This window comes from Alternaria dauci, chromosome 1 (assembly GCF_042100115.1).
Source record: "Alternaria dauci strain A2016 chromosome 1, whole genome shotgun sequence".
Classification (NCBI taxonomy): Eukaryota; Fungi; Ascomycota; class Dothideomycetes; order Pleosporales; family Pleosporaceae; genus Alternaria; species Alternaria dauci.
The window spans coordinates 1,773,940-1,796,404 of NC_091272.1; the positions used below are offsets into that span (position 1 = coordinate 1,773,940).

General features: G+C 51.6%; 8 protein-coding genes across 8 annotated transcripts; 6 read left to right on the forward strand and 2 right to left on the reverse strand.

The window, feature by feature from the left end:
• Positions 1-88: 88 nt before the first annotated feature.
• ACET3X_000558 (uncharacterized protein) lies at positions 89-1,056 on the forward strand (the record flags this gene model as incomplete). The annotated part of the gene is made up of 3 exons (XM_069447867.1): positions 89-211; positions 262-274; positions 323-1,056. Exons 1-3 carry the CDS (start codon positions 128-130, stop codon positions 1,054-1,056), a joined length of 831 nt encoding a protein of 276 aa, XP_069310800.1. The 5' UTR covers positions 89-127.
• Positions 1,057-3,673: 2,617 nt separating this feature from the next.
• ACET3X_000559 (uncharacterized protein) lies at positions 3,674-4,442 on the forward strand (the record flags this gene model as incomplete). Its single annotated transcript, XM_069447868.1, has 3 exons — positions 3,674-3,695; positions 3,760-3,855; positions 3,928-4,442. 3 exons carry the CDS (start codon positions 3,674-3,676, stop codon positions 4,440-4,442), a joined length of 633 nt encoding a protein of 210 aa, XP_069310801.1.
• Positions 4,443-6,718: 2,276 nt separating this feature from the next.
• ACET3X_000560 (uncharacterized protein) lies at positions 6,719-7,261 on the forward strand (the record flags this gene model as incomplete). Its single annotated transcript, XM_069447869.1, has 3 exons — positions 6,719-6,723; positions 6,793-7,102; positions 7,166-7,261. 3 exons carry the CDS (start codon positions 6,719-6,721, stop codon positions 7,259-7,261), a joined length of 411 nt encoding a protein of 136 aa, XP_069310802.1.
• Positions 7,262-8,072: 811 nt separating this feature from the next.
• Positions 8,073-12,238, forward strand: ACET3X_000561 (uncharacterized protein). Its single transcript, XM_069447870.1, has 6 exons — positions 8,073-8,973; positions 9,041-9,378; positions 9,431-9,468; positions 9,518-10,035; positions 10,083-10,498; positions 10,552-12,238. The coding sequence occupies exons 1-6, from the start codon at positions 8,865-8,867 to the stop codon at positions 10,795-10,797; spliced, it is 1,665 nt and encodes a 554-aa protein (XP_069310803.1). The 5' UTR covers positions 8,073-8,864; the 3' UTR covers positions 10,798-12,238.
• Positions 12,239-12,954: 716 nt separating this feature from the next.
• Positions 12,955-15,492, reverse strand: ACET3X_000562 (uncharacterized protein; the record flags this gene model as incomplete). Its single annotated transcript, XM_069447871.1, has 9 exons — positions 12,955-13,206; positions 13,256-13,359; positions 13,418-13,906; positions 13,958-14,821; positions 14,872-14,900; positions 14,951-14,974; positions 15,027-15,070; positions 15,249-15,260; positions 15,373-15,492. The coding sequence occupies 9 exons, from the start codon at positions 15,490-15,492 to the stop codon at positions 12,955-12,957; spliced, it is 1,938 nt and encodes a 645-aa protein (XP_069310804.1).
• Positions 15,493-18,232: 2,740 nt separating this feature from the next.
• Positions 18,233-19,460, forward strand: ACET3X_000563 (uncharacterized protein; the record flags this gene model as incomplete). The annotated part of the gene is made up of 3 exons (XM_069447872.1): positions 18,233-18,511; positions 18,598-19,252; positions 19,456-19,460. The coding sequence occupies 3 exons, from the start codon at positions 18,233-18,235 to the stop codon at positions 19,458-19,460; spliced, it is 939 nt and encodes a 312-aa protein (XP_069310805.1).
• Positions 19,461-19,843: 383 nt separating this feature from the next.
• Positions 19,844-20,392, reverse strand: ACET3X_000564 (mitochondrial 54S ribosomal protein mL49; the record flags this gene model as incomplete). Its single annotated transcript, XM_069447873.1, has 1 exon — positions 19,844-20,392. One exon carries the CDS (start codon positions 20,390-20,392, stop codon positions 19,844-19,846), a length of 549 nt encoding a protein of 182 aa, XP_069310806.1.
• A 246-nt stretch (positions 20,393-20,638) lies between these two features.
• On the forward strand, positions 20,639-22,063 carry ACET3X_000565 (uncharacterized protein; the record flags this gene model as incomplete). The annotated part of the gene is made up of 3 exons (XM_069447874.1): positions 20,639-21,139; positions 21,203-21,798; positions 21,850-22,063. 3 exons carry the CDS (start codon positions 20,639-20,641, stop codon positions 22,061-22,063), a joined length of 1,311 nt encoding a protein of 436 aa, XP_069310807.1.
• Between the last annotated feature and the right edge of the window lie 402 nt (positions 22,064-22,465).

Sequence of the window (22,465 nt, forward strand, 5' to 3'; positions counted from 1 at the left end):
GCACCCCACTATCGATAAGCGACGTGCCTCGGTAAGTCATCTTCGGCTGTAGCCTGAAGTAAGAGCGACAATGCACCTGCGACTGCGGTGTCTGTCAGCCACCTGCACGCGCAGACTGTATTCAAAGATGGCAGAACCTTTGGCATCGCTCCCGGACGTTGAGCAGGTTAGTGACCGGGTGATTAGGATTCTCGGAGGGAACCCTAGCAAGGTAAGCGCACTTAGCATACCAAAGCACGGCGCACTCTGACAAACCTCAAGTTCACGCTTCAAGGTAGACGCGTCTGCACACGCTAGGCTGATGAGTTTCTAAGCATCGTAGGCACGAACACGTATATAGTCGGTCGCGGCGCATCACGACTCCTCATCGATACTGGTCAAGGCAAGCCGCAATGGATAGCCTCGATCAAACATGTCCTTTCACAGCAAAGCATTACAATTGACAAAGTGCTCTTGACACATTGGCATCACGATCACACTGAAGGCGTCCCCGATCTCCTCGAGCACTCTCCAGACACGACAGTCTACAAGAAAGACCCACACGATGGCTGGCTTCCCATAGGCGATGGACAGAAGTTTGAGACCGAAGGCGCGACCCTGCGAGCTTTCTTCTGTCCGGGGCACACCACAGACCACATGGCGTTTGTGTTGGAGGAAGAAGACGCCATGTTCACAGCAGACAATGTATTAGGACAGGGCACAGCGGTATTTGAGGATCTGTCAGCGTACATGAAAAGCCTCGACGCCATGTCAAAACAGTTCAGGGGTCGTGCATATCCTGGCCATGGACCCGTCATCGAAGACGGCCCATCAAAAATCACCGAATACATCAAGCACCGCAAGCAACGTGAGAAGCAGGTACTAGATGTGCTAGCAGAGCACAACGGGGGTGGGATGAGCTCAATGGATATCGTCAAGGTGATATACAAGGACTATCCAGAGAGTCTATGGGAACCTGCAGAGAGGGGAATACGACAGATTCTTGATAAGTTGCAGCTGGAAGGCAAGGTGGACGGAGAAATGATGTGGGCCCTTAGTGGGAAGAGTAGTCTTTAGATGTTCCAATGACACATAGTTTGCCATGGCGAGACTTTGATAAGCGACTTGCTCGAAACTTGACTGTGCCCCACCACTCTCATCACATATTGTTCGGTCGATGTCGCCTGACGTTGTCAAGACTGTCAGTAAAATTTCTAAAATTATGTATGATTTTCTGATCTCAATGTTCATCGAATCATCAGTCGTGATGCCAGAGTGGTTAATGGGTTAGACTTGAATTCTTCATTCAGTCATCTAATGGCTTCGGCCTCGAGAGTTCGAATCTCTTTCACGACGAAACCATCTGTTCGATGGGCAACCACGTCTTTTTTTTTTCGCACGACCCAGGTCCATCGACGTCATCCTTTCCCCACCCCGACGTCAAGCGTCTACTTCTTCATCTCCACAGCAGATAAAGCATTGATAACATTCTGCCAGTCTTTCACAGTCAGCGACTTTCGCTGGAGAATGAGGAGCGACATGGCGTTGTCCCAGGCCTTCGCGAGACGCCTGGCGCTGCTGTTCCCGCCGGAAGCGAGGATCCACCGGGTGAGCTCGTGGAAGGTGACCTTTGGGGAGGATGAGGAGTAATCCGACATTTTGTAGCTGAAGTTTTCGATACCAAAACCACCTCCGGTAATATACTTCCCGTATTGCCTCATGGTCTCTAATCAAGGCAGCTTGCAACACGATCGAACGTTGGATTAGAACAGCGGCCCGAACAAACTTCTCGGTGTCGCTATAGCCAAACCTGGACGCCTGGCTAGCCCAGTCGCAGCTGCAATAGTCAGCAATGTACTTCGAAAGATAACTGTGTCTGAGACTCTGAACGTACCTTTTCCACAAATCCGCAAAGCTTGGCTTGGCGATCTCTACTGGTTCTAAGTAGAACCATTGAACTGTAACTGGACCGGTAGGAAGACATCCAAGTATAACTGGCGGGAACTCTTCTTGGTATCCAGTGCTATATCGTGCACGGATAGCAGAGCGACGTGTGGGGTCGCATTGCTTAAAGGCCTGCCAGTTCTGGCGGTCCTTCTTGAGCTCAGGACCTACAATGACTAGCCCTCTCTTAAAGTGACGAGCCCAGCAGGAGTACTTGTGTTCTTTGTCGAATATGGCCAGTGTATTTCGATCGCCAGGATGATAAAGCTCCTCGAGGGTTTCCATAAGTTTTTCGGCCGCACCCACGTTTTCCTTTGCATCAAGATCTTTCGTTGATACAATCACACCAGAAATCCTAAGGGCACTGATCAAGAGCGCTTGAGAGCTGCTGGGCTTCTTCTACATCCATTCACTCGGTTTGTATACCATCGGCGGATGCGAACCTTCCAAGGTTGGAAGTCTGTTGTTGCTTCGATCGCAGTTGTGGTATGAATTGATCGGCCGACTGAGAGCTTAAGAAATCTGGGGGTACTTGTGTAGGTGAGTAATCGTTGTGGTAGGGCCCTGTTAAATGTGAGCCCGACAGTTTTGATTGGCAAACGAAACAGTACTTACCTACCAATGCAGGTGACTCCGTGCCCAAGTGGCGACGCGCCGACCTTGCATCGTTTTCTGCTCAGGTGAACGGCGCGTGCGCACCGACTGTGTTTGGCAAACGGATGGTGCCTAGGTAACAATGACTCCCTATTACGTACTGCAGGCGACCTGGAGTAGCGACCAGCTGAGGCCTGAAGGTGATTGTGAAGTGGCCGTGTGTCAATCGAGCGCAGGACTTTATCGAGCAAACAGGAAACCGCGGCGACTTCATCGCCAGTACAAATCAGGTAGTAGAGCTACTTGCACATGTACCTAGATTTATTTGTGCTGATGACCTGGTTGCATCATGATGTCAGAGGTCGTCTTACGCGTCAATGGGTAGGTAGGTCTCATGGTGCTGATTTAGGTTAGATTTCACCTCACTTCTGTCACGTTCACAGTACTCACCGTATACCTAGGTAGCGACCCCTAACATGCCCGCGAATATTATATGCTTAAAATCCGCTGTCAAGTACGTCGGGGGCTTACAGTGGCTCTAATGTGCCCTATCCAAGTGTACTTCACTCTTGGTAGTCAAACTCGTGGGGTACCTAGGTAGCCTTTCATCAACGCCCGGGTAAGATTGGTGGCTGCCTACCTAGGGGTCTAGAGAAAATCCACGGGCGGCATCATCTGGGCAAATGGCCAACATCTCAGACACACTGTCTTCCCACTCACTGGCCTTTTGTTTGTTGTGATCACGCTAGCCGCTTGCTGTCCCACTCTCGCGGCCTGCGGTCACAACTGACGCTAGGTAGTTTGGGTCAGGTCAGTGCGCATAAGGAAGCCTCCAAACCGTTTCTCACTCACTACAGCTACTTAAATACACGGATCACCACTTGATTCGCGGGGTCAAACTTGCATCCACTCCACTCCCAGTCTCAACGGCCCTCTTGTTCTAATTCCAATCTTTCTGAGGTCCTTGTTGGACAAATAACAATCAGATATGCTCTGGATTCAGATTACAGATGCTCCAATCCTCTCGGACACCAACATCTGGGCGATGCTTCGAGATGGGAAGATGACAAAGAATTTGCCTCCACCGACAGTCGGCTTCCGAGTGATAAAGCCTTTCACCGCTCCAACACGGCTAAAGAGTCGATTTTTGCCAGGCATGCAGGGACAAGCCCTCTACCGTAAGCCCGCCCAAATCGTTGTCCTAATCTAATGATAAACATACTGACTAATTGAATACATCAGGTCGAGACAACAAAGTACGTGTAATGGTCCAAGGCCTGTTCGACGCCAACGGGAACTTTCTCGAAGACTGGATCCACGAAGACTGTATTCACATCGGTACCAAGCTCTACGATACATGGAAAATGGACCTGTGCAACGTTCCATGAACACCTTCAAGATTCACGTCAGAAGAACTTGGCGAACTCAAGGACCCGAAGCATCGGCATCTCGCGCGTGGTATCAGTACATTTCTCATAAAGCTGGCAGCGGCAAAGCCGCAATGTCTCACTGAGGAGACTCATAAGAGGCTTGGCGGTGTGTCGGGAAATAAGGTTCTGTGGATCACCAACAGGGTCATCAAGGGCGTCGAAAAGGCTGGTCTCCTCAGTGTGTTGAACGATCCCCACTTCACCATTCAAGCAATCCGGGATAACTCCAACCTTGATTGCAAGCATCTCGCAGCTCAGGGCGAGACTGGTTTCTATCTCCGCATATACTCCAAGGTCAATCCGGGTCAGTTAAAGAAACACGGCTCGATGTATGTTGGTCAGGCCAAGGATTTTTACCGACGCTGCGGCGATTGGAGCCGGCCAGGACAGACGCAGCACGCCGACTTGATTCAGGAGTCGGACACCATTGAAATGCGCACCATATGCCGCCTGGATATGACGTTCTATCAAGACCACAAGTACATCATCGAGTAACTGTTCACATCCCTGTTCCAAACATACAAACCAGGACTTGCAAATTAAAAAGTACGTCCCAAAGGCGGTCGAGACAACTACCATATCAAGGCCTACTTGGAAATGGACAAGATTGCCACTGTATCCGCCAATGAGAGCGGATGGACTGGGGCAGTGCAGAGGGACAGCTTTTGGAAAGGTTCTTTTTCCGCATGCGAAGGCCTCAACTCCCAATCCCCCATATCAGAAGCACCTATGTATGAGCCATGGGTCTGGCTTGAGTCTCGTGGTTACATGCAAGATCCGAAAGACCTAGGCAGTTCGGTTCCGATCTCGAACTTTACTTCCCAGGTGCCAAAGAAGATGACGATTCAAACTCCTAGTGCAAAGGCGGCGTCGAAGAATAAGTCTTTCATCATCTTTGACCTGAAGACCGATTACAAATCCGAAACGAAGAAAGGCTACACATGGCGCACTACTCGAGTGCTACCAAAAGATTTTGCCTCTGACGGCGTGGAGTGGCCAGCTGAGAACTCCTTCTTCAGTGTCACGTTCGAAATTCGCACAGATTGGAAGCCTCATCCCTGCTCTTGGGCTCGTTTACCACTGATCGGTCCATTTGAAGATTGGGATCGAGCCAACAGCTGGGCTATGTCAATTAGTTGGGTTGATGCGTCCGGACAAGATCGGCCCAAGTACCTCCATTGCGAAACCCCTTATATGATGTTGAACAAGGAGTCTATGGGCAGCATTCAGCCTTACGCGCGGGGCATTGAGGTAAGAACCACGAGTGAACTTTAACGCGGCGAGATTAATCCGACTTATACTGACTTTATTCCTCTAGGTTATTCACTGGCTGTTCAACGAGAGAATACCAAGTGGTCAACAACATCGTTGGCTTCAGACGCCGCCTATGGCTGCTGTGAAAGTCATCCAACACGATCATGTCCGCCAGCTCATTACGCTCGAAGCTGGCAAAGGAGTCACTACCACTGCACCCATATCCAGCAACCGCAAGAGCAAAGAAGATATCCTAAAAGAGATGCAGGGGAAGGATGTACATGGGTATTTTGGACTTGACAACGTGGGTCGCACGCTGGCCGACGCGAAGAAAGCTGCTCCAGGCAAATGGCCCCGCTTTAGAGACAAGTGTGACTGCTGCGTGTTCTATAATCGTGGTACAAACACTATCGGCTGCACCTTCAAGGATGGAAATACAGTCTGCGAGAGTTGCCTCTGGGTCTTTGGACGACCAGCCTGCTCTTGGACTCTCCATATTCCGCCTACGAGTGCTGGAAACACGTTCAAAGACCTCGCATTACGGAGACACCGCGAGCGCGCTTATACGGAAGGCTCTTCATGGGCTTGAGGGCTCAACAGGCGACGCGCTGTCAGTTCCCGATCCACAGATGATGGAGATTGACCAAGAAGGTGATGAGTCGGAAGGTCAAGCTTGGGAATGGGCTTGAGGTCTGCGTGGTGTTCAAACCATAGCATGATGTAGGCCTTTATCATAAGGTTAGATATGCCTTGAGTGATACAAACTCCTTTGTATCTATTGCAAACATGCTCGTGGGTTAGCTAGATCTTTTCTCGAACCTCTACTCTTATCAGTTTGCGATTGACTTTCTTAACTTATCGTCTAAGCTAAGGCCTTGTATCCTCAGATCACGTCGGACTGCCTACTGCACTCACTGTATGATACGGCTAAGGATTACCGGCACCCTGCGCGCCTCTGTGGTGGCCATACTCTGGTATCAGTTATCGCAGTGTACCTCTGTTATGTCATTGCTTACCATTTTCTCAACATCTGTAGCCCATTGCCGCATTCCGCCTTTCACACACTTCGTTGTTACCGTCGCCTTTATCCTCGCTTTCGCTGTCGCTACAGCTGGAATTACACTTTCTGGCTTTCGTTGAAGATTACGAAGTCGCGAAGATGGAAGTCGCGACAATTCGGGTTGTGCCAAACATCTGAACAGCTTTGAAGTCATCATGCTATCTCAGTATCAGGACGTGCCGTAGAGGCTCACCCACAAGGAGCATCGCTCTCATCACAAAGCACATAGTTTCGCCTCTCGCATCACCGGAGCGTCTAGCGAGATGCATTGCTTGTTTCGTTGCACTACAGTTGCTTTGCGGACCTTCTCGTCGAGACGAGGAGGGTGCGCTTTCCATCTGAGTGCTCTTTCCACCTGAGTGCTCTTTCCATCCTCGAACGTCAACACAGCGCTTGGCGCTCCGAAGCTCAACAAAAATACAGGCGGCTACTCACTTCATCTTTAGTTATCCACAAGATGAAGTGAGTTTCCGCCTGTCGATGTGTCTTAGAGCATAATGGATGGGTGTAATAGAGCTAACATGTGCGTAGATTCCCTACCACCATCACCGCCGCGGGTAACCGCATACCGCAGCACCTCCCTCCGGTGTTCACCCAGCCGGGGGAGGAAGTTGCTCCCCCATCCGAATGGGATGAATCGGTGTTTGTCGTGCGTCCTTGCACACCTCCACTCCAGCTGTCGCGACCCTCCCTACCTTTCACACCTCCGCCAAAGGAAAAGGAAGTCGAGGCCGCAGATCCCAACGAGGAAGGGGAGGACACTGGAGTGGAGGTGGCGCTGAAGAAGAAGCGAACAAGGAAGGAGAAGGGGGATGATGCCCTACCCAAGAAGAAGACCAAGGTACGTTCTGTACAGGCGGATTTAGGTGACACTTCCATTTAATTTGTATCTCACATTTACTAGGCTGCCGAGAAGAAGGGCGAGGACAAGGAGAAGAAGAAGAAGAAGAAGAAGAAGGACAAGGAGAAGAAGGACAAGGAGAACGTGCCTCCGGAGTGAACATGGTTTTTTTGGTTTTTGGTAATGGAATTCAGGTTCACGACGCCGTGTGTCTTCTTTTTTGCCAATGTCTGCTTGCTACCGCAGAGGATCACTGACCTGGACAGATACCGCACGCGGAACAACTCGTAATCTAGCATTCGAAGAGCGAAGACAAGGCGATTCGTGAAACAGACGACGTCGCCGAATCATGCGAGGAACCCACGAAATCCAGCCAAACTGTAGAACAAACATACCTAGGTACGACGTACTTACAGCTAAGCAAGTCAAGGATAGGGTCATACATGACGAGCTTTTGCAGCCAGGGTGTGTTGTTAACGGGCCTGGGCTACTACCAACGACCGCACAAGACGCTCAGGCGCTCAGTGCTAATCTCAGGGAGGAGGAGGAGGCGCTTCGCAAGCGTTTCATTAATCAGGTCATTCACTGCGCTTCCGCTGCGCAACCTCGAAGGAAGCTTTAAACTTGTCGTCGCTGTCGCCGTCGCAGTAGTTTCCCCAGAGAATGAACAAGGGGGTTTGTGGGGACCCCACCTTTTCTAGCTATGGTGAAATTGGGCTGATGGGTGATCACAAGAGACGGTGACGTTGTTTGGTGTTATACCAGAATGTCGGAAGGATACTTACGTCGGCGGTGGACATTACTGTAGATCGGTAGTGCGCCCCACTTCGTCGGCGACTCTTTCCTTGCGATGATGATCAGGGTTAGCGTCCTGTCTAGCGTCTGCCTATCTAGACTTCTTCAGTAATTCTCGCCGCCACGTCCACTTTGCTCGGCAGTTTTTCCCTCAGGATGGTCTGCTTTGAAAAGACGTTTACCCAACTGGACGACAGCACTGCGCGGAACGACGCGAGGCTAACTATGGGGAATCTGGGGTAGCACAGACATGCTCATGCGCGTTTTCTGGGGTCTCCGAGCACCCCATACCGTTACCGCGGCCTTTGAAGATGCGGAGACGGGCTTATGACGACGGTGGCAGGGGGGTTGAAGGCTTGCGGTTTCATTTCAGCCTCTTAGAAGCTTATTTCGCGGGTCAATGACACGCAACCTGACATCGGAAGAGCAAGATTAGGGTCAAGGTATTCATCGAGCTTCCACTACCGATTCTTACGATCTGTAGCAGAGCAGCTCGGCCAGTCTCGGACGCAAGGGTCCCACAGAAACTTCGAGCGAACCTTTCGACCCAAGCGGCGCTGCCTCAACAGAAGGACCCCCACACGCGCACAACGCGGTCAGATCCAAAGCCACCCAAAAACCAACTGACATGCTCCCAAAAGGTGGTTATCAAGACCAATTAAAATGCATTCGCTTGAGGCAACGTCGGCCGCTCTCCATACATAGCATTCAACCCGTCCGTCTTGGCGTTTGCCCCAGGAAATAGCCGGATGAGCGCCTAACGGCAGTCATATGCCTGGCACTAGCGTTGGCAGATGCTGTACATGGTGTGGGCCCACCGGACAAGAGTTAACGCGACATCAAGCGAGATATCGAAAGTGCATAAAGCTGTCGATTGCCTCCCCTCAATCACTGCTTCATTCAGGCAGAGCCATTCACTACACCTGGCGGTTTCAGCGCGTCACGAACCATACCACTGAACGGCATCATGGGTGAACAAGATTCCATCAAGAGCGCGCCTTATGAGCAGCGCGAGTCGATGCCCCCGTACTCCAGCAAGCAGGGAATGGTAACCAGAGAGCCCTATGGACCAGGAGGTATGCATCTTCACCTACCAGAATTGAACCGTATTGCAATATGTATGGAAACTAACTTCAATGCTAGGCTTCCGTGGGCTCTTCTCCAACCCATACGTTGCCATGTGTGCAGCGTTCGCTACGATCGGTGGTCTTCTCTTCGGGTACGACCAAGGTGTCATCTCGGTGACCCTTGTCATGGATCAGTTCCTAAACCGATTCCCGCGTGTCTCAAGCGAAGCGTCAGGGGCCGGCTTCTGGAAGGGGTTGATGACTGCCATGCTTGAGCTAGGCGCCTTGATCGGTGCTCTGTTTGCCGGTTGGATCGCAGACAAGCTGTCCAGGAAGTACTCTATTGTCGTTGCAGTCATCATCTTTACCATCGGAAGTATTCTACAGACAGCAGCAATGGACTACGCGATGCTGGTAAGTTGTAACTATACGAAACTCAATTGAGACACAGACTGACTTTCTGCAGACAGTCGGACGTTTGATTGGTGGGTGGGGAATCGGAGCGTGAGTTCTACCCATTTCTATCCACTGGATATGTACTAACTATACGTAGTCTTGCAACTATCGCTCCACTCTACATTTCCGAAATCGCACCTCCAGAGATTCGCGGTGCTCTTCTCGTTTTGCAGGAGTTCAGCATTGTTCTCGGCATTGTCATCGCCTTCTGGACAACCTATGGTACGCGCTTCATGGCCGGCGAGTGGTCATGGCGTCTTCCGTTCCTCATCCAGATGCTCCCAGGTCTTGTTTTGGGTGCTGGAATCGTTTTCCTGCCGTTCTCTCCACGATGGCTCGCTAGCAAAGGGCGCGACGACGAAGCGCTGGTCGTACTGGGCAAGCTTCGCATGCTCCCTACCGATGATCCTCGTATATTCCAAGAATGGTGTGAGATCCGCGCTGAGGTCACTTTCAACCACGAGGTCAGCGTTGAGAGGCATCCCCAATTGCAGGCCAAAACCCGCATGAATGAATTCAAGCTGGAGGTACAATCTTGGCTCGACTGCTTCAGGCATGGATGTTGGAAGCGCACTGTCGTTGGAGTAGGCATCATGTTCTTCCAGCAGTTTGTTGGTATGTACCCCATTGGCTCCAGCATTGCAAACAACTAACAACACTAGGCATCAACGCTCTCATCTACTACTCGCCCTCTCTCTTCGAAACGCTAGGCCAGGACTACGAAATGCAGCTTCTGCTTTCTGGAATCATCAATTGCACACAGCTCGTTGGTGTCGTAACAAGCTTGTGGACTATGGACCGCTTTGGACGCCGACCGCTGCTCCTTGTGGGTGCTGGCCTCATGTTCATCTGCCATCTCATCATCGCGGTCCTGGTTGGCAAGTTTGGTAGCCGATGGCTGGATTACGCAGCGGAAGGTTGGGTTGCTGTCGCCTTCTTGTTCTTCTTCATGTTCAGCTTCGGAGCTACTTGGGGACCAGTCCCATGGGCCATGCCTTCAGAGATCTTCCCGTCTTCATTGAGGGCAAAGGGTGTTGCACTCTCGACGTGTTCGAACTGGTTCAACAACTTCATCATCGTAAGACTACACTTCCTCTGTAACCCACATAGCCAGCGACTAACACGTATCAGGGTCTCATTACCCCGCCTCTCATTCAAAATACCGGCTTCGGAGCCTACACCTTCTTCGCTGTCTTCTGTCTGCTCGCCTTCGTTTTCACTTTCTTTGTTGTGCCGGAAACTTCTGGAAAAACGCTCGAGGAGATGGACCAGGTTTTCAAGGATGTCAGCAGCGAGGCAGAAGAGCAACAGAAGGCTCGCATCATGCGCGATATTGTAGAAGGCAAACGGAACGAAACTGTGAATGTGGTTCCTTGAGGAGGATTACAATGACAGCCTCGCGCCGTCTTCGTTACATGTCTATCAAATGATGAGCAGACAATTGAATATAATGAATTTTCGAACAGCTTTGCACGCAGGCACATAATCGTCAACCTCATGTCGCTAATATGTTACGCTGGCTCTATGCAGTAACAAGCTCTATTAACTTATCGCCGTACCTAGAAATGCGGTATATGTCGCATCGATTTCTTTTCATATCTGGGGTCTGGATTTTCGTTGGGCATGTAACACAAAGGCCTCGTTGCAAGAGCAGGGCCCGACGAACATGGATGTGCAACTTGAACACTTGGGTCGAATGCGATCGCATTGCTCCTCATACTGGATTCCCCTGTTGCATCTCGAGCTCCAAATCTCTTCATAACGCGAATAGTCTTTCTCAGCAGGACTCTGTGGAACAAAGGCAAAGTTGTCCTGATAGGTCTGCTCCAAGAATTAAGCGCGTTATGGCTTCGTCTCACTTCCGAACCCCGTTGCCACCTTCACTATACAATTTCGTATTTGTCCCATCGTTATACTCCGAGGTTCTTCAGGCCGGATTCGACGCTACCAGCTATCCCCACGGCTTTTGCGAGACGTCGTGGCTTCCCACCGGCAAAGTTCTGCAACCGTGTGGTGAGGTTTTCCCAGTTCTCGCCGCGCACAACTCTCCCCAGCACGACATCGTGGCCCGGCTGGCTCCAAGGCCGTGATAGTTGTGAAGAATAGCGTACGGGTTGCCCAAGCACAGCTTCCAGCGCAAGGTGCGCATAGCGCACAGCCTCGTATGTATCGCACGGTATGCCTACGTCGAGTTGATTCAGTCCGCTTCCGCAACAGACGCTCAGTACCTGGATGTCCAGTGCGGATTGGGGACTCTTCATTATCTCTCCCATATCAATTTACCGGCTACTATAATCCTTTGCCGAGTCGTTGCGGTGAATGCTAGGCTTGAATGCTCTTCGGTCAAGCAATGCATTCGAACACCCTAGGTGCGGAGTCGATAAATATCTAAGTCTGGGAGGTGGTACCTGTCCAGTGGCGTATAACTGAGCCGTCGCCAGAGGTAGTTCGGGCCATATTCCCGTAAGACACGTTGCATAGGAAGATGCATGCTGAAGGTGAGCTGTGGAGATGGAGAGGAATAGCTAAGAACGTTACGCAAGAGTCAACAGATCCTGTGAGCTCTCGCCATACTGAGGATCATGTGATGTATTTGCAGTTCGTTACGACTTACGCGAAAGGGGAGAGTCGACCGGAACAAACTCCCGGCTATCAAAACTGACGTAGCTGCTCGACAGGCATTCCTATGAAAACTCATCAGCACATCCACAATGAGGAAATACACAGAAGACTATGCAAGCACGTATCTACTGCAGTCGTGTCACTTGAAAAGTTCCCAAAGTCAGGCAATAAACAGATAGTCTTTCGTGAATTGGTGCCTCTTTCCGAGGACTTGGAGGTGGTTAAAGTGATGCTGAAAGACATTCGTTGCTTGGGTCTTGTGCGCCGCACTAACGGCCCCAGTGGCGAAGCTCGTATTAGGTCATAGCGAGCTTCATGTGTGTCTCCAAGCTCAACCAGATACGTATAGGATCTGATATATTCTATACTGCGCAAAGAGCCTTGATCAGACCTCAGCAAGTGTTCCACAACATGGTATATGTCAGCACTATTGGAAGCATCAAGAATGGAAAAACAAGATATGCTGATGATACACTCGGAACAATCACCCGGAAACTTGGGTTTCGAGATGTGAAACATACCAAAACACATATTCAGTTTTGAAAATTGATATGTCCGGGGTTATATCTACAGATTTAGTGTGTCGTAAAAGGGAGGGAGAAAACCGTATTGAAATCACACGACATGTAGATGGACATAGGTATAGAGTCGATCATAATGTTGACCGGCTACTTTGTCAATATTATGTTGATCCATACAGAGCATGATCACACTGGCTACCCGAGACTGGAGCAGCTCATTCCTTACTTCGGGCGTCTTTCATCGTCTCCAACACCTTCTCCAATGGCCACCTTTCGGTGATTTTATAGAACTACCGGCAAATATGGACTTTGCTTAGTACCAGTGACTTCCCTTGACCGCAGTATATGCGAATGAAAGGTCAATGCCGACCCAGAACCGTGCTCCACAGTACTAAGCCGGAGAGACGGTCGAGTCAGTAATACCCCATTCGGGTTTCAACGCATTAATGATCCAGGTTGTCGGCCATACGTGGTTTTTCTCGAAATCATCCAGGAGCTGTACTACCTGTTCCCTTTCTCTGGGGTCGCATACAAGAGGACCCCATATGAAGATGGTGTGGCAGACGGTAATTGCCAATGGAACCGTTTCCTGTGAGCTATTACAGGCCCCGCAAATAGCGCGTGCATGTGATAAGATCTGATGCTGTTTGGATTAATGAATGTTTATTCTTCTTGATGGCTGTAGTCCTTACATCTGTGTCAGAAAGGCTCCCAACATTGCGGATTGCGAACTTGGGACCTGGCTTGTAGCGCAACAGCATAATGCAGGCAAAATGGTAAAAGCCAAATGACACGGCTGATGAGATTGGGAGCATCAGCGCAAGAATGAGTCTCGGGATGGATACAGAACTTACTATGCCAGTCGGCTGTGAACAGGATCTCAGGGAACGAGCCCCCGTCGCCGGCTGGACCTTCAAAAATCGGATTGAAACCGTCGGGCCTGTCACGCATCCACGTTTGGACAAGTTCCCATAGCTCAGTCCATCGTCGCATCTTGTAGGATTTCTCATTTTGTGGCTCCTTGCCATGGAAGCAGAAATTCACGACACATGCAAGATTCCACGTCATTTGGTTCGCCCAAGCGGTCTCCAATCTTAATCGCGCCAGCGGGTGTGCATCTCGTAGGGAGCTTGGGGTCGGGTGCAGTTGTAACGAAAAGTCGATATCAGGCGGTTGCTGATTGATGGTGGCATTGTAGAGACACTGACGAACGTAAACCCAAAAGGCAGCTTCGCGCAGTGTAGGCGCCGATGGATCTACGTAGTGATTTCCTTGAGACGATCGGATAATGGCCGAGCAGCCTGCGAGATGCTGTTCATCATCAGAACCAGTGCTGGACGGGACTAGAGGTACGTATTAGGGAGGAGAAGCAAAAAGGGTGAGGTAGCACCTACCATTCAGCTGCTCGTAGAAACGCAGTATGACGATGGCACACAAAAGGGTTTCGTCATGACTAGCAGCTTGCTCATTCAATCGTTCTATGAGCAGGGCAATGCAGCGCTGGTAGGCCGCTTCCGCTGTTGCATCCTTTCTGCAGTGACGAGCCGCAAAGGACATGACGGCGTGGCACAAGACCGGGCATTGTTTGACTTTTTCCGGCACGCCCAGTGTAAACTGGCGAGTGGCGTCTGTACAGTCTAGCCAGCGACCAAGATGTTCGGTATAGTGGTGCACCAGTAGGGCCTCTTCATGTGTCAATGAAACAGGTTGAGGTGAATATTTTCTCATCCCTTCTGGCGTGTCCTTGCGGCTATGCGAGTGTAAATGTGCTTGCTGCATCGCCTGACGGGTATGCGTCGGCAGCGAGCCCTCTGACATGCCGTCCGGGTTAGGCGACTGCAGCAGACTCGCCACTGACACGCCACCCGTTGTACTCTTGGACCTAGGAACAAAGTATGGTGAGCCTGGCGACAACTGAGCCGCTGGTGAGGAAACGCTGGTAGACTGGCCTTCCGATACCCTGTCGGTCCGACTGTTTTTCCGTCGTCCCGGTGAAGTGTTCCGGCTGAAGCTTCCCTCGCTGAACCTGTTTGCGTGGACGGCTTCATCCACTGTACTGATGCCATCGACTCCATCGACGCCGTCGACTTGCATCATGTCCCCCTTGGTCTCGGTTTCATCGTCGGTGCCACCGGCAGCAGAACGACTTGACGATGGTCTGTCAGGCCGGTAGTCCTTGAACTTGGTATGTGGCTCTTCCCATTGGCAAGGACGGTTCTTTTTGCCACAGGCTTTGCATACTGGACGGGTTTCGTCGCCTGCGTGCAGTATCAGCGTAGGAAGGAGCGCTCTGCAACAAAAGACTCACACTTGACGCGGCGGGCTCGACAGGTAAGGCTTGTGCAGATCAGCGGACTTTGTCACCGTAACCTCATGGGTCCACTTACCAGCCGCTCCTAGAGCGGAATTTACTGTATACAGTCAGTAATATGTTTCAGCTGTTGGCTGGGTACCGGTACTTACCCCATATATAGAAATTCGAATCTAATGTCCGAATCGAAGTGCACCTGTCGCCGTATTAGCGGATGCCCTGGACTGTGCCCTGCGCCTCGAGCTAGATACGCTACCAGGTAAAACGCTGACCAGGTCTAACGTAGTCTCGATAACATTAGTCGTTTGCTAATTCGCCAGTACATGTGCCTTGATCTCTGATGCGATGAAAAAGGAGTTGGACCTATCACTGACCTGGCTAAAACACTGCTATCCGGTATGTCTGTGGTGTTGGCTAGACCAAGGTGCAACGCCACTTTGTGCCCGTGGAATCGATTGTGTGCTGAGTATACGGTATCCATGCAGAGCCTATGCTCACTCGGATCAATGCTGCCAGGTGCGCTCGATGTTGGTGGGCCCTGGCTAGGTGAAAGTCAAAGGACGGAACAAGATCCCGCAGCCAGTCAGAGCCGGCGAAAGCGAGACGCTTGGACCACATATGCTCTGTAGGTGCTTAGGTAAGTGGCTGTCGGAAGAGCTGGTGATTTGCTATGCCCCAGCTGTCTCAGATGCCTTCTAAACTGCTGGAGAAGAGCGCCTTTGTCCAAAGGTACTGAGGGTCCCACCCAGTCCTCCCCACCCGTCGGTCAAACGTCTCGCCAGACGGCCACCAACATGCTCCATTCAGCAAGGTCCAGACGCCGTCTCGACTTTGGAAGTTGGAACTTCGCGCCCTCACCAGGCGACCGTTGTTGACGCGTTTGCGGTCCCGTCGTCCACACATGCGCTCATGAGCGCCCTTACCACGCCACTTCATCCTAGCCGAAACTGTTCACACCTCCCACCCACGGGCTTCTCCAGCCGTACCTACCTACGAACACCGACAGTCGTACGCCGTCGTCCCCACCGTAATCCCGAGAGAAAACAACTAGATCCGCGTAGCCAGGGCTGACCAGGGTCACTTCTGAACGCAGTCAGAGCGTCCCACTGCCTAGCCGCATTCTTGAGCGTAGGCCCGGTAGGCTAGGACTAGGTGCATCCTCCTGTACCCAACTCGTCCGAATTGTGGGCGCAGCGCCTTCCAGAGACGCACGACTGTTGAACATTCAAGGCCGTGTTCCAACATCTGTGGACTCGGTTTGTATCTTGACCTGTCTGAGCCGCAACAAACAGGGTCTGGAAGCCAAGACACTCGTAGGAGGAATCGTTCCTACACAGCGCATGACGTGGAATTTCTGCTGTTGCAACGCTATTCCGCCAGCCTGGGTATCTGTCGAGTTCATCCCGTGTTTTGTTTCATCGAGTCCTTCCTAGGCATACATATTGTCCGCGAGTTCCGATAATGCAATCCTACACGTACTCGTTTCCGGACAAGGTTCGACGATACTACAAAGGTTTTAGGATCATGTAGTCGGAACATTCGTCGCCACTTATCAGAACGCGATCTGTATGCCCGAAGACACGGCCGACCTACGTCTGAACAGTGGATTGTCTCGGTTGCACGAATTCGTGGAGTCCCGGTTTGTGTACGATACCAAAATGGAACTTGCAGCATTACCTTCCAGTCTGTACCACGGATCTGGTTTTCATGGTGTGCTTCATAATCTAAAGGCATTAGTGTATACCGTAACAAGACAAAATACACAAGGGAAAAAAATATACTAGCAGACTTCGCTGGCCATTCCCTTCGGATATAGGACTTTTAGTGAGCAGACCGTGATCCATGACGTGACCTAAGGATGGTGGTAACTCCATTCAACGATTTTGAACCGACTTTTTTGACCGAGACGAGCACAAGACGGCACAATCTGAAGCTTTTTGGATTATCGTTCCTGTCAGTCAAAGTCAAGATCGATCCAAAAAAGCAGTAGTTCTGTCACCGGTGAGCTCAGCATTGTAAAAAAACAGCCATATAATGCTGGACGTGTGGAGCGATTTCCATGTCGGAGTAAAGCTTCATGCAGCGCATCGATCACACGGCAGTCGACAATTCACGGATGCGGTGAGATCGGATTGTCTCCACAAGATCGGCTTTAGCGAAATTGCATGGACCATGATGGCATTTGCGAGCTACCAACTAGACAGCCTTACGCGATCGGCCGATACGCGGACGTTATATCCGTAAAAGTCTCGGAATGTCTGGCATGCGACAGACCAAGGTATACACAATGGAACGGGATTGGTCGAACGCGAGTACGCTCCGCGGAACAGTGGTCCTACCACTGCCTCGCGCTAAGTGCTACACTATGACTTACTAGTGAGGATTCTCCTCTGGGCCTTTCGTCACGACGATCGAGAGCGTCGGATCGGCTTAAGTAGGTATAGTTGATCATGGCTTGAAGGTAAAGTCAACGTCGGTTCATCAGACCCTCAGAAAGGCACAGCTGCCCAAGGGGGAAAGTGTTCGAGTACAGAAGACATGGATACTATGACGCATGATGATTCACCAACATAGGCCTGTAGGGCTTAAGGCGTGCGCTTGGGCGCCTTGGACGATTCTTTCCGCGCTGGTGTGTACGCATTTCTCCTTCGTACAGGCACCAACACGTGTGATGCAAGCATCAAAACACGCTTGCCATGCGATTTCAATGCGCGACCGTACGTCAGGCTAGACTCCTGGTGTATAGACCACTGTCAGTGTAAATGGTCGAGACTTCCAGATGTGATCATTTGATCGCCAGCAAGAGCCAATACCGGAAGTTTACTACCCTCGGCGTCCAGGCGACTTTCATATCTACGTTGCAGCGCTGTAGGGCTACTCAATGACAACGTCTAACGTCAATGAAGCACTATACATGCAGAGCAACCTTTAACTACAAAAGTCTTTGCAAGCTCTCGATGGTTCCAATGATGCTCCAACAGGACAGTGACAAAGTGGAAAGGATTTTGCCATTGACTCTACTGTGCGCATCATACATGTATACTCTGTCCAACTTCTTTCTCGCCAAATTGTTCTCTGTTTCTTTCACTTTCACTTTCACTTTCACCCCCACTTTTACATTCATTTTTGACTTTCGCTTGCCACATCAAGGGCACGTGTTGTTGGAACCGAGCGCAAACACGCTCCTGCTTCTGGCAGACTCTCACCTTCTTCCTCCTCGGGCACGCTCCGTTTGCATTGATTCGCTTAGGTCCGTACTTGCTCTTATGACCTTTGATCTCCTTCCTTCCTTCCTTCTTCCTTTACTAACTCCACCCTTTCCTAACACACACAAAGCCACCACGATCAGGCCATCAACATGACTCTGCTCCAGCTCTTCAAGATCTCTGTGCTCTTTCTGCTGGTCGCACTGACCACGGCTTCACCCATCGCAGTTCCCACTACTAAAGGTGTCTCGGTTCCGATCACTGTCCCCAGCGACGTCTCAATCGCTATCCCAGCCGGTATCTCAGGCGATGTCTCCGACGAGGTGTCAACTCAGATCAACTGCTATCGCTGTGTATACATCACCCTCTTTTGCAAGCAAGTTCGCCTCAATGAGGACCAATGCTTCGAATTGCGATGCAAGGATCCTGACGTAAGTTCATTCCCCTAACACTGTACCACCTAGTGTGCGTAGGTTAAACCTAGAGTATACTAAAACATGAACTCACAATCACGCAGTGCTACCGATGCCGTAATAGTTGCCGCGAGACCCGTCAATTTGATGGCTCCGGCTCTGCTACTGTCGACAGTGTCGTCGCCGAGAGCTCTCCGACCTCTGTGGCTTCAGCAATGAAGCGCGAGGAAGCAAAGAAGTGCTTCTGGGTCTGCATTCATACATACTGCACGCGTCAGTGCATCGGCGATGATGCCGTTGCAGCTCTCAGGGCCAATAACGCACTCGTCATCGACGAAGCCGATATGAAAACCGACACGACCATCTCCGTCGCCTCGAGCCATGCGCAACTGAAGAAGCCTTTTCTCTACCACTGCGACTGGACCTCTGGTATATGCTGGACAGATCCCCCTCGCCAAGCGGTAGCTGGTACCGAAATCAGGATTGAGGAGATTCCGGATATTCCAACCAAGGTCTGTCGCGAGGTCTGTGCCACGGACGAGTCGCTCTGCGGATTGATCTGTGATGTGGATGAAAACGAGGACAAGAGTGTCGACTTTGAACAGGCTGACACTGCTTACCGCGGGCCAAAGTGCCACTGGGAATGCATGTTTGGCCAGTGTTGGGCCGTCTGTGGTCCGATGATGGCTGTCGGCTCCGCGGATGCCAATTCTGTTACGGAGGCATCCTCTCACACATGCAGCTGGGAGTGCTCTTTCGGTCAGTGCTATGCATGCTGCGTTCCTCCGACCAAAGGAGAGGTGGCCGAGAAGCGCGGTACACCACCTCGACCCTGTCACGAACGCTGTGACGACGACAAGTGCTGGGTCGTCTGTCCCCGTCCACCGGTAGAGTAGAAGGGCCTTTTGTGGTACGGTAGCCAGCATATGATGATTCTACAATCTCTAACTAACTTTCACTAGTATGACGGTTCTGCGAGGTGTTGGAGCACGACGACTATCAGCAGGACAAGAGCGGAGTTGAAGCTCAGTAATGTCGACACGTGGAATGAAGTGTCTGGGAAATACCGAGGCCTTGTACCAGTGATATAGAGGTACAGATAAAAGCAAACTCATAATAGTAATGCGATTCGGGTGTTTAGTTTGTGACGTCACTTCTATCAGTCGTGGTGGTGTACAATATGTACAATATGCTCTTTCGTCGCTGCTTGGCGCCTGATGGTAGCCAAGGTTAATCGTCTGCACTCTTTCCCATATGATACAAGTTTTGCTACAACAGAGGTATACTCGTCTGTACGCTCTGTTCTGCGCTCCATTCTTTTCCCGTGAAACACGTCTCTCCCTTGTGGGATTACATGCCCCGGGCCTTTAAGAATTCGGCAATTTCACCAGAATGATGGCCCTTGACGATGACGTGTTGTGTCACGCTGTTGATCTTGACGTCCTCGTTCTTCTTGTTCAGGAACACTCTCAACTCGTCGCGCAGCGCCGATATGTCTCCAGTGATTTTGCGCACTGTTGTCAGGTGCAGGTTGCCTCCTCGCTTGTAGTCGGTGTAGATGGGCAGGTTCTTGTTGGCTGACCTCGAGACTGCATATTTGGGCGGTGGCAGAGACAGTTTGGGTGCGCGTGACGTCTTTGGCTTCTGGGTTGGCTTGTTGTCGGCTCGTGGATGCTTGGACGGCAGTGTGGGCTTCGGTTGGGGCGGTTGGGCGCTGTCGCCTTCGGTCAGCGACTCTGCTGCTGCAAGGCCGGCGGCTCGCTGGGCCTCGTGGGGCGTTGACGGGGTTGGTGGGAGTTCGGAAGAGGGTGTAGAGAAGCGGGCGTGCTGTCGGCATGCGACTGCTCTGGGGGCAGCCAATGGCCTCAGCAGCGGCAGCAGAGAGGGGAGGCGAGGCATGCTGTGGCAGAGGAGGTGCCCGTTTCAAGTACAGCAAGCGCAGCAGCGAACAAGAGGCGGATAACGCGATAGCGACGTGAAGGCTGCTGCCATGGTTTGCGGCTCAACACCACAAGTCTAGCGTACAGGGTTCCTCGCTTGCGCACAGTCGCGGGTTTTTTCACCCCGCCACGGCCGACATAGCGAATTTGCCCACCACCCTCACCCACCACGTTGCACCCGCACAACCTGCCACATCCACCCAACATGGCCGACTCAGCGGCAAGCGGCGCAAACGTCGCCGAACAGTACTCGCTGCTCCCCAAGCTCATGCCCAACCTCGACCGTCACCTCATCTACCCGCTCCTCAACTTCTCGAGCGATGAAGAAGCCGACCAGACCGTCGAGCAGAAGAAGCTGCTGCTCGAGCTCCTCAAGCCCACCAACATGACGGATTTCGTCGGACAGCTGCACCAGGAAGTCCACGGCCTCGACGACATGTCCGACGAGTTCAAGACCAAGCGCGACGAGGTCCTCAAGAAGCGCGACCAGCTCGACGAGGCGACCAGCAAGATCAGCGGCCTGCTCGACGACGAGAACGTCGTCACAAACCTGAGGAGCGACAAGCAGCAAAACTTGGCATACTTGAAGGAGAGCCATGGTGTTGACATGGACATGGTCAACCAGCTGCTCGAGTTTGGCCAGTTCCAGTACTCGTGCGGCGTATACCCCCACGCCGCTGAGCTGCTCTACCGATTCAGGGTTCTGGTATGTTTTGCACAACATGGCGCTTGCACTTGGCCTGCTTACTGACTCTCCGTGTCATGACAGACTACAGACGGCGACAAGGAGCGCGAAGCCACCTGGGGCAAGCTCGCCTGCGAGATCCTCTCCGTAAACTGGGACTCGGCCATGGAGGAGATCAACAAGCTCAAGGAGATTATCGACACACGCCTCTTCAACAACCCTCTCGCACAGCTCCAGCACCGCACCTGGTTGATCCACTGGTCCCTCTTCCCCCTCTTCAACCACGAAGCCTCGCGCGAAACCCTCACCGACATGTTCTTCTCCCCCGCATACATCAACACCATCCAGACAAACTGCCCATGGATCCTGCGTTACCTCTCGGCTGCCGTCATCACCGGCCGCAACCGGGGCCGCAACTCGAACCAGTACCAGAAGCAGCTCAAGGATCTCATCAGGATCGTGCGACAAGAGGGCTACGAATACAGTGACCCCGTCACCGACTTCATCAAGGCCCTGTACATCGACTTTGACTTTGAGGAGGCGCAGAAGAAGCTCAGCGAGACTGAGGAGATTCTGAAGAACGACTTCTTCCTGTTGGGTGCGGCGGAACAGTTTGTAGATGCAGCGAGGCATCTCATCTCGGAGAGCTACTGCAAGATTCACCAGAGAATTGACATCAAGTGAGTACTGGCCATTTCCACGCACTTGGCATCACACTAATATACGACCAGGGATCTTTCGACTCGTCTCGGTCTTTCACAAGACGAGGGTGAGAAGTGGATTGTCAACCTCATCCGGGACACTCGTGTAGATGCAAAGATCGATTACCAAGCCGGCACAGTCGTCATGAACCACCCACCACAGTCCGTCTACCAGCAAGTCATCGAGAGGACAAAGGGAGGTTTCTTCAGGACACAAGTTCTGAGTGCGGCTGTTGCGAAATGAGCGTGACGCACACTGTATCCAATGCATTTGCGTGTTTTTTTTTTACTATGGGAGGGAGAGCCAACAGCTTCTGGGGAGGTTACAATTGGGGAGATGATGACGATCATGGGAGGGATGAAGGAATGATCGAAAAGTATGGGTTCGGCATTTAGGGTTTTACGAACTGGGCGTGGCAAATACTTGCGCACTGCATGCATGGGTATGGGCGTCCTGCTATGGCTCTTGTAGAGCCATCTGTGTTCCTAGGCAACAGCACATGAAGCGCTGTGTCGGTAGTGGACAACAAGTAGTATCCGAAAACTGACATGGACGATGAAATAACACTACAATTGTAATTTCCCCGTTCCCACTATCATACAGTACAAGTCAATTCTCAGTAGAAGAACATCTCCTTTTTCCGGC

Excerpts from the sequence above, each read along its gene's own strand:
- ACET3X_000561 (XM_069447870.1), top strand. The coding sequence starts at position 8,865 with ATGGGTGAACAAGATTCCATCAAGAGCGCGCCTTATGAGCAGCGCGAG. Across the intron at positions 9,469-9,517 it reads GGTGGGTGGGGAATCGGAGC|TCTTGCAACTATCGCTCCAC; the intron begins GTGAGTTCTACC and ends AACTATACGTAG. Across the intron at positions 10,499-10,551 it reads GGTTCAACAACTTCATCATC|GGTCTCATTACCCCGCCTCT; the intron begins GTAAGACTACAC and ends AACACGTATCAG.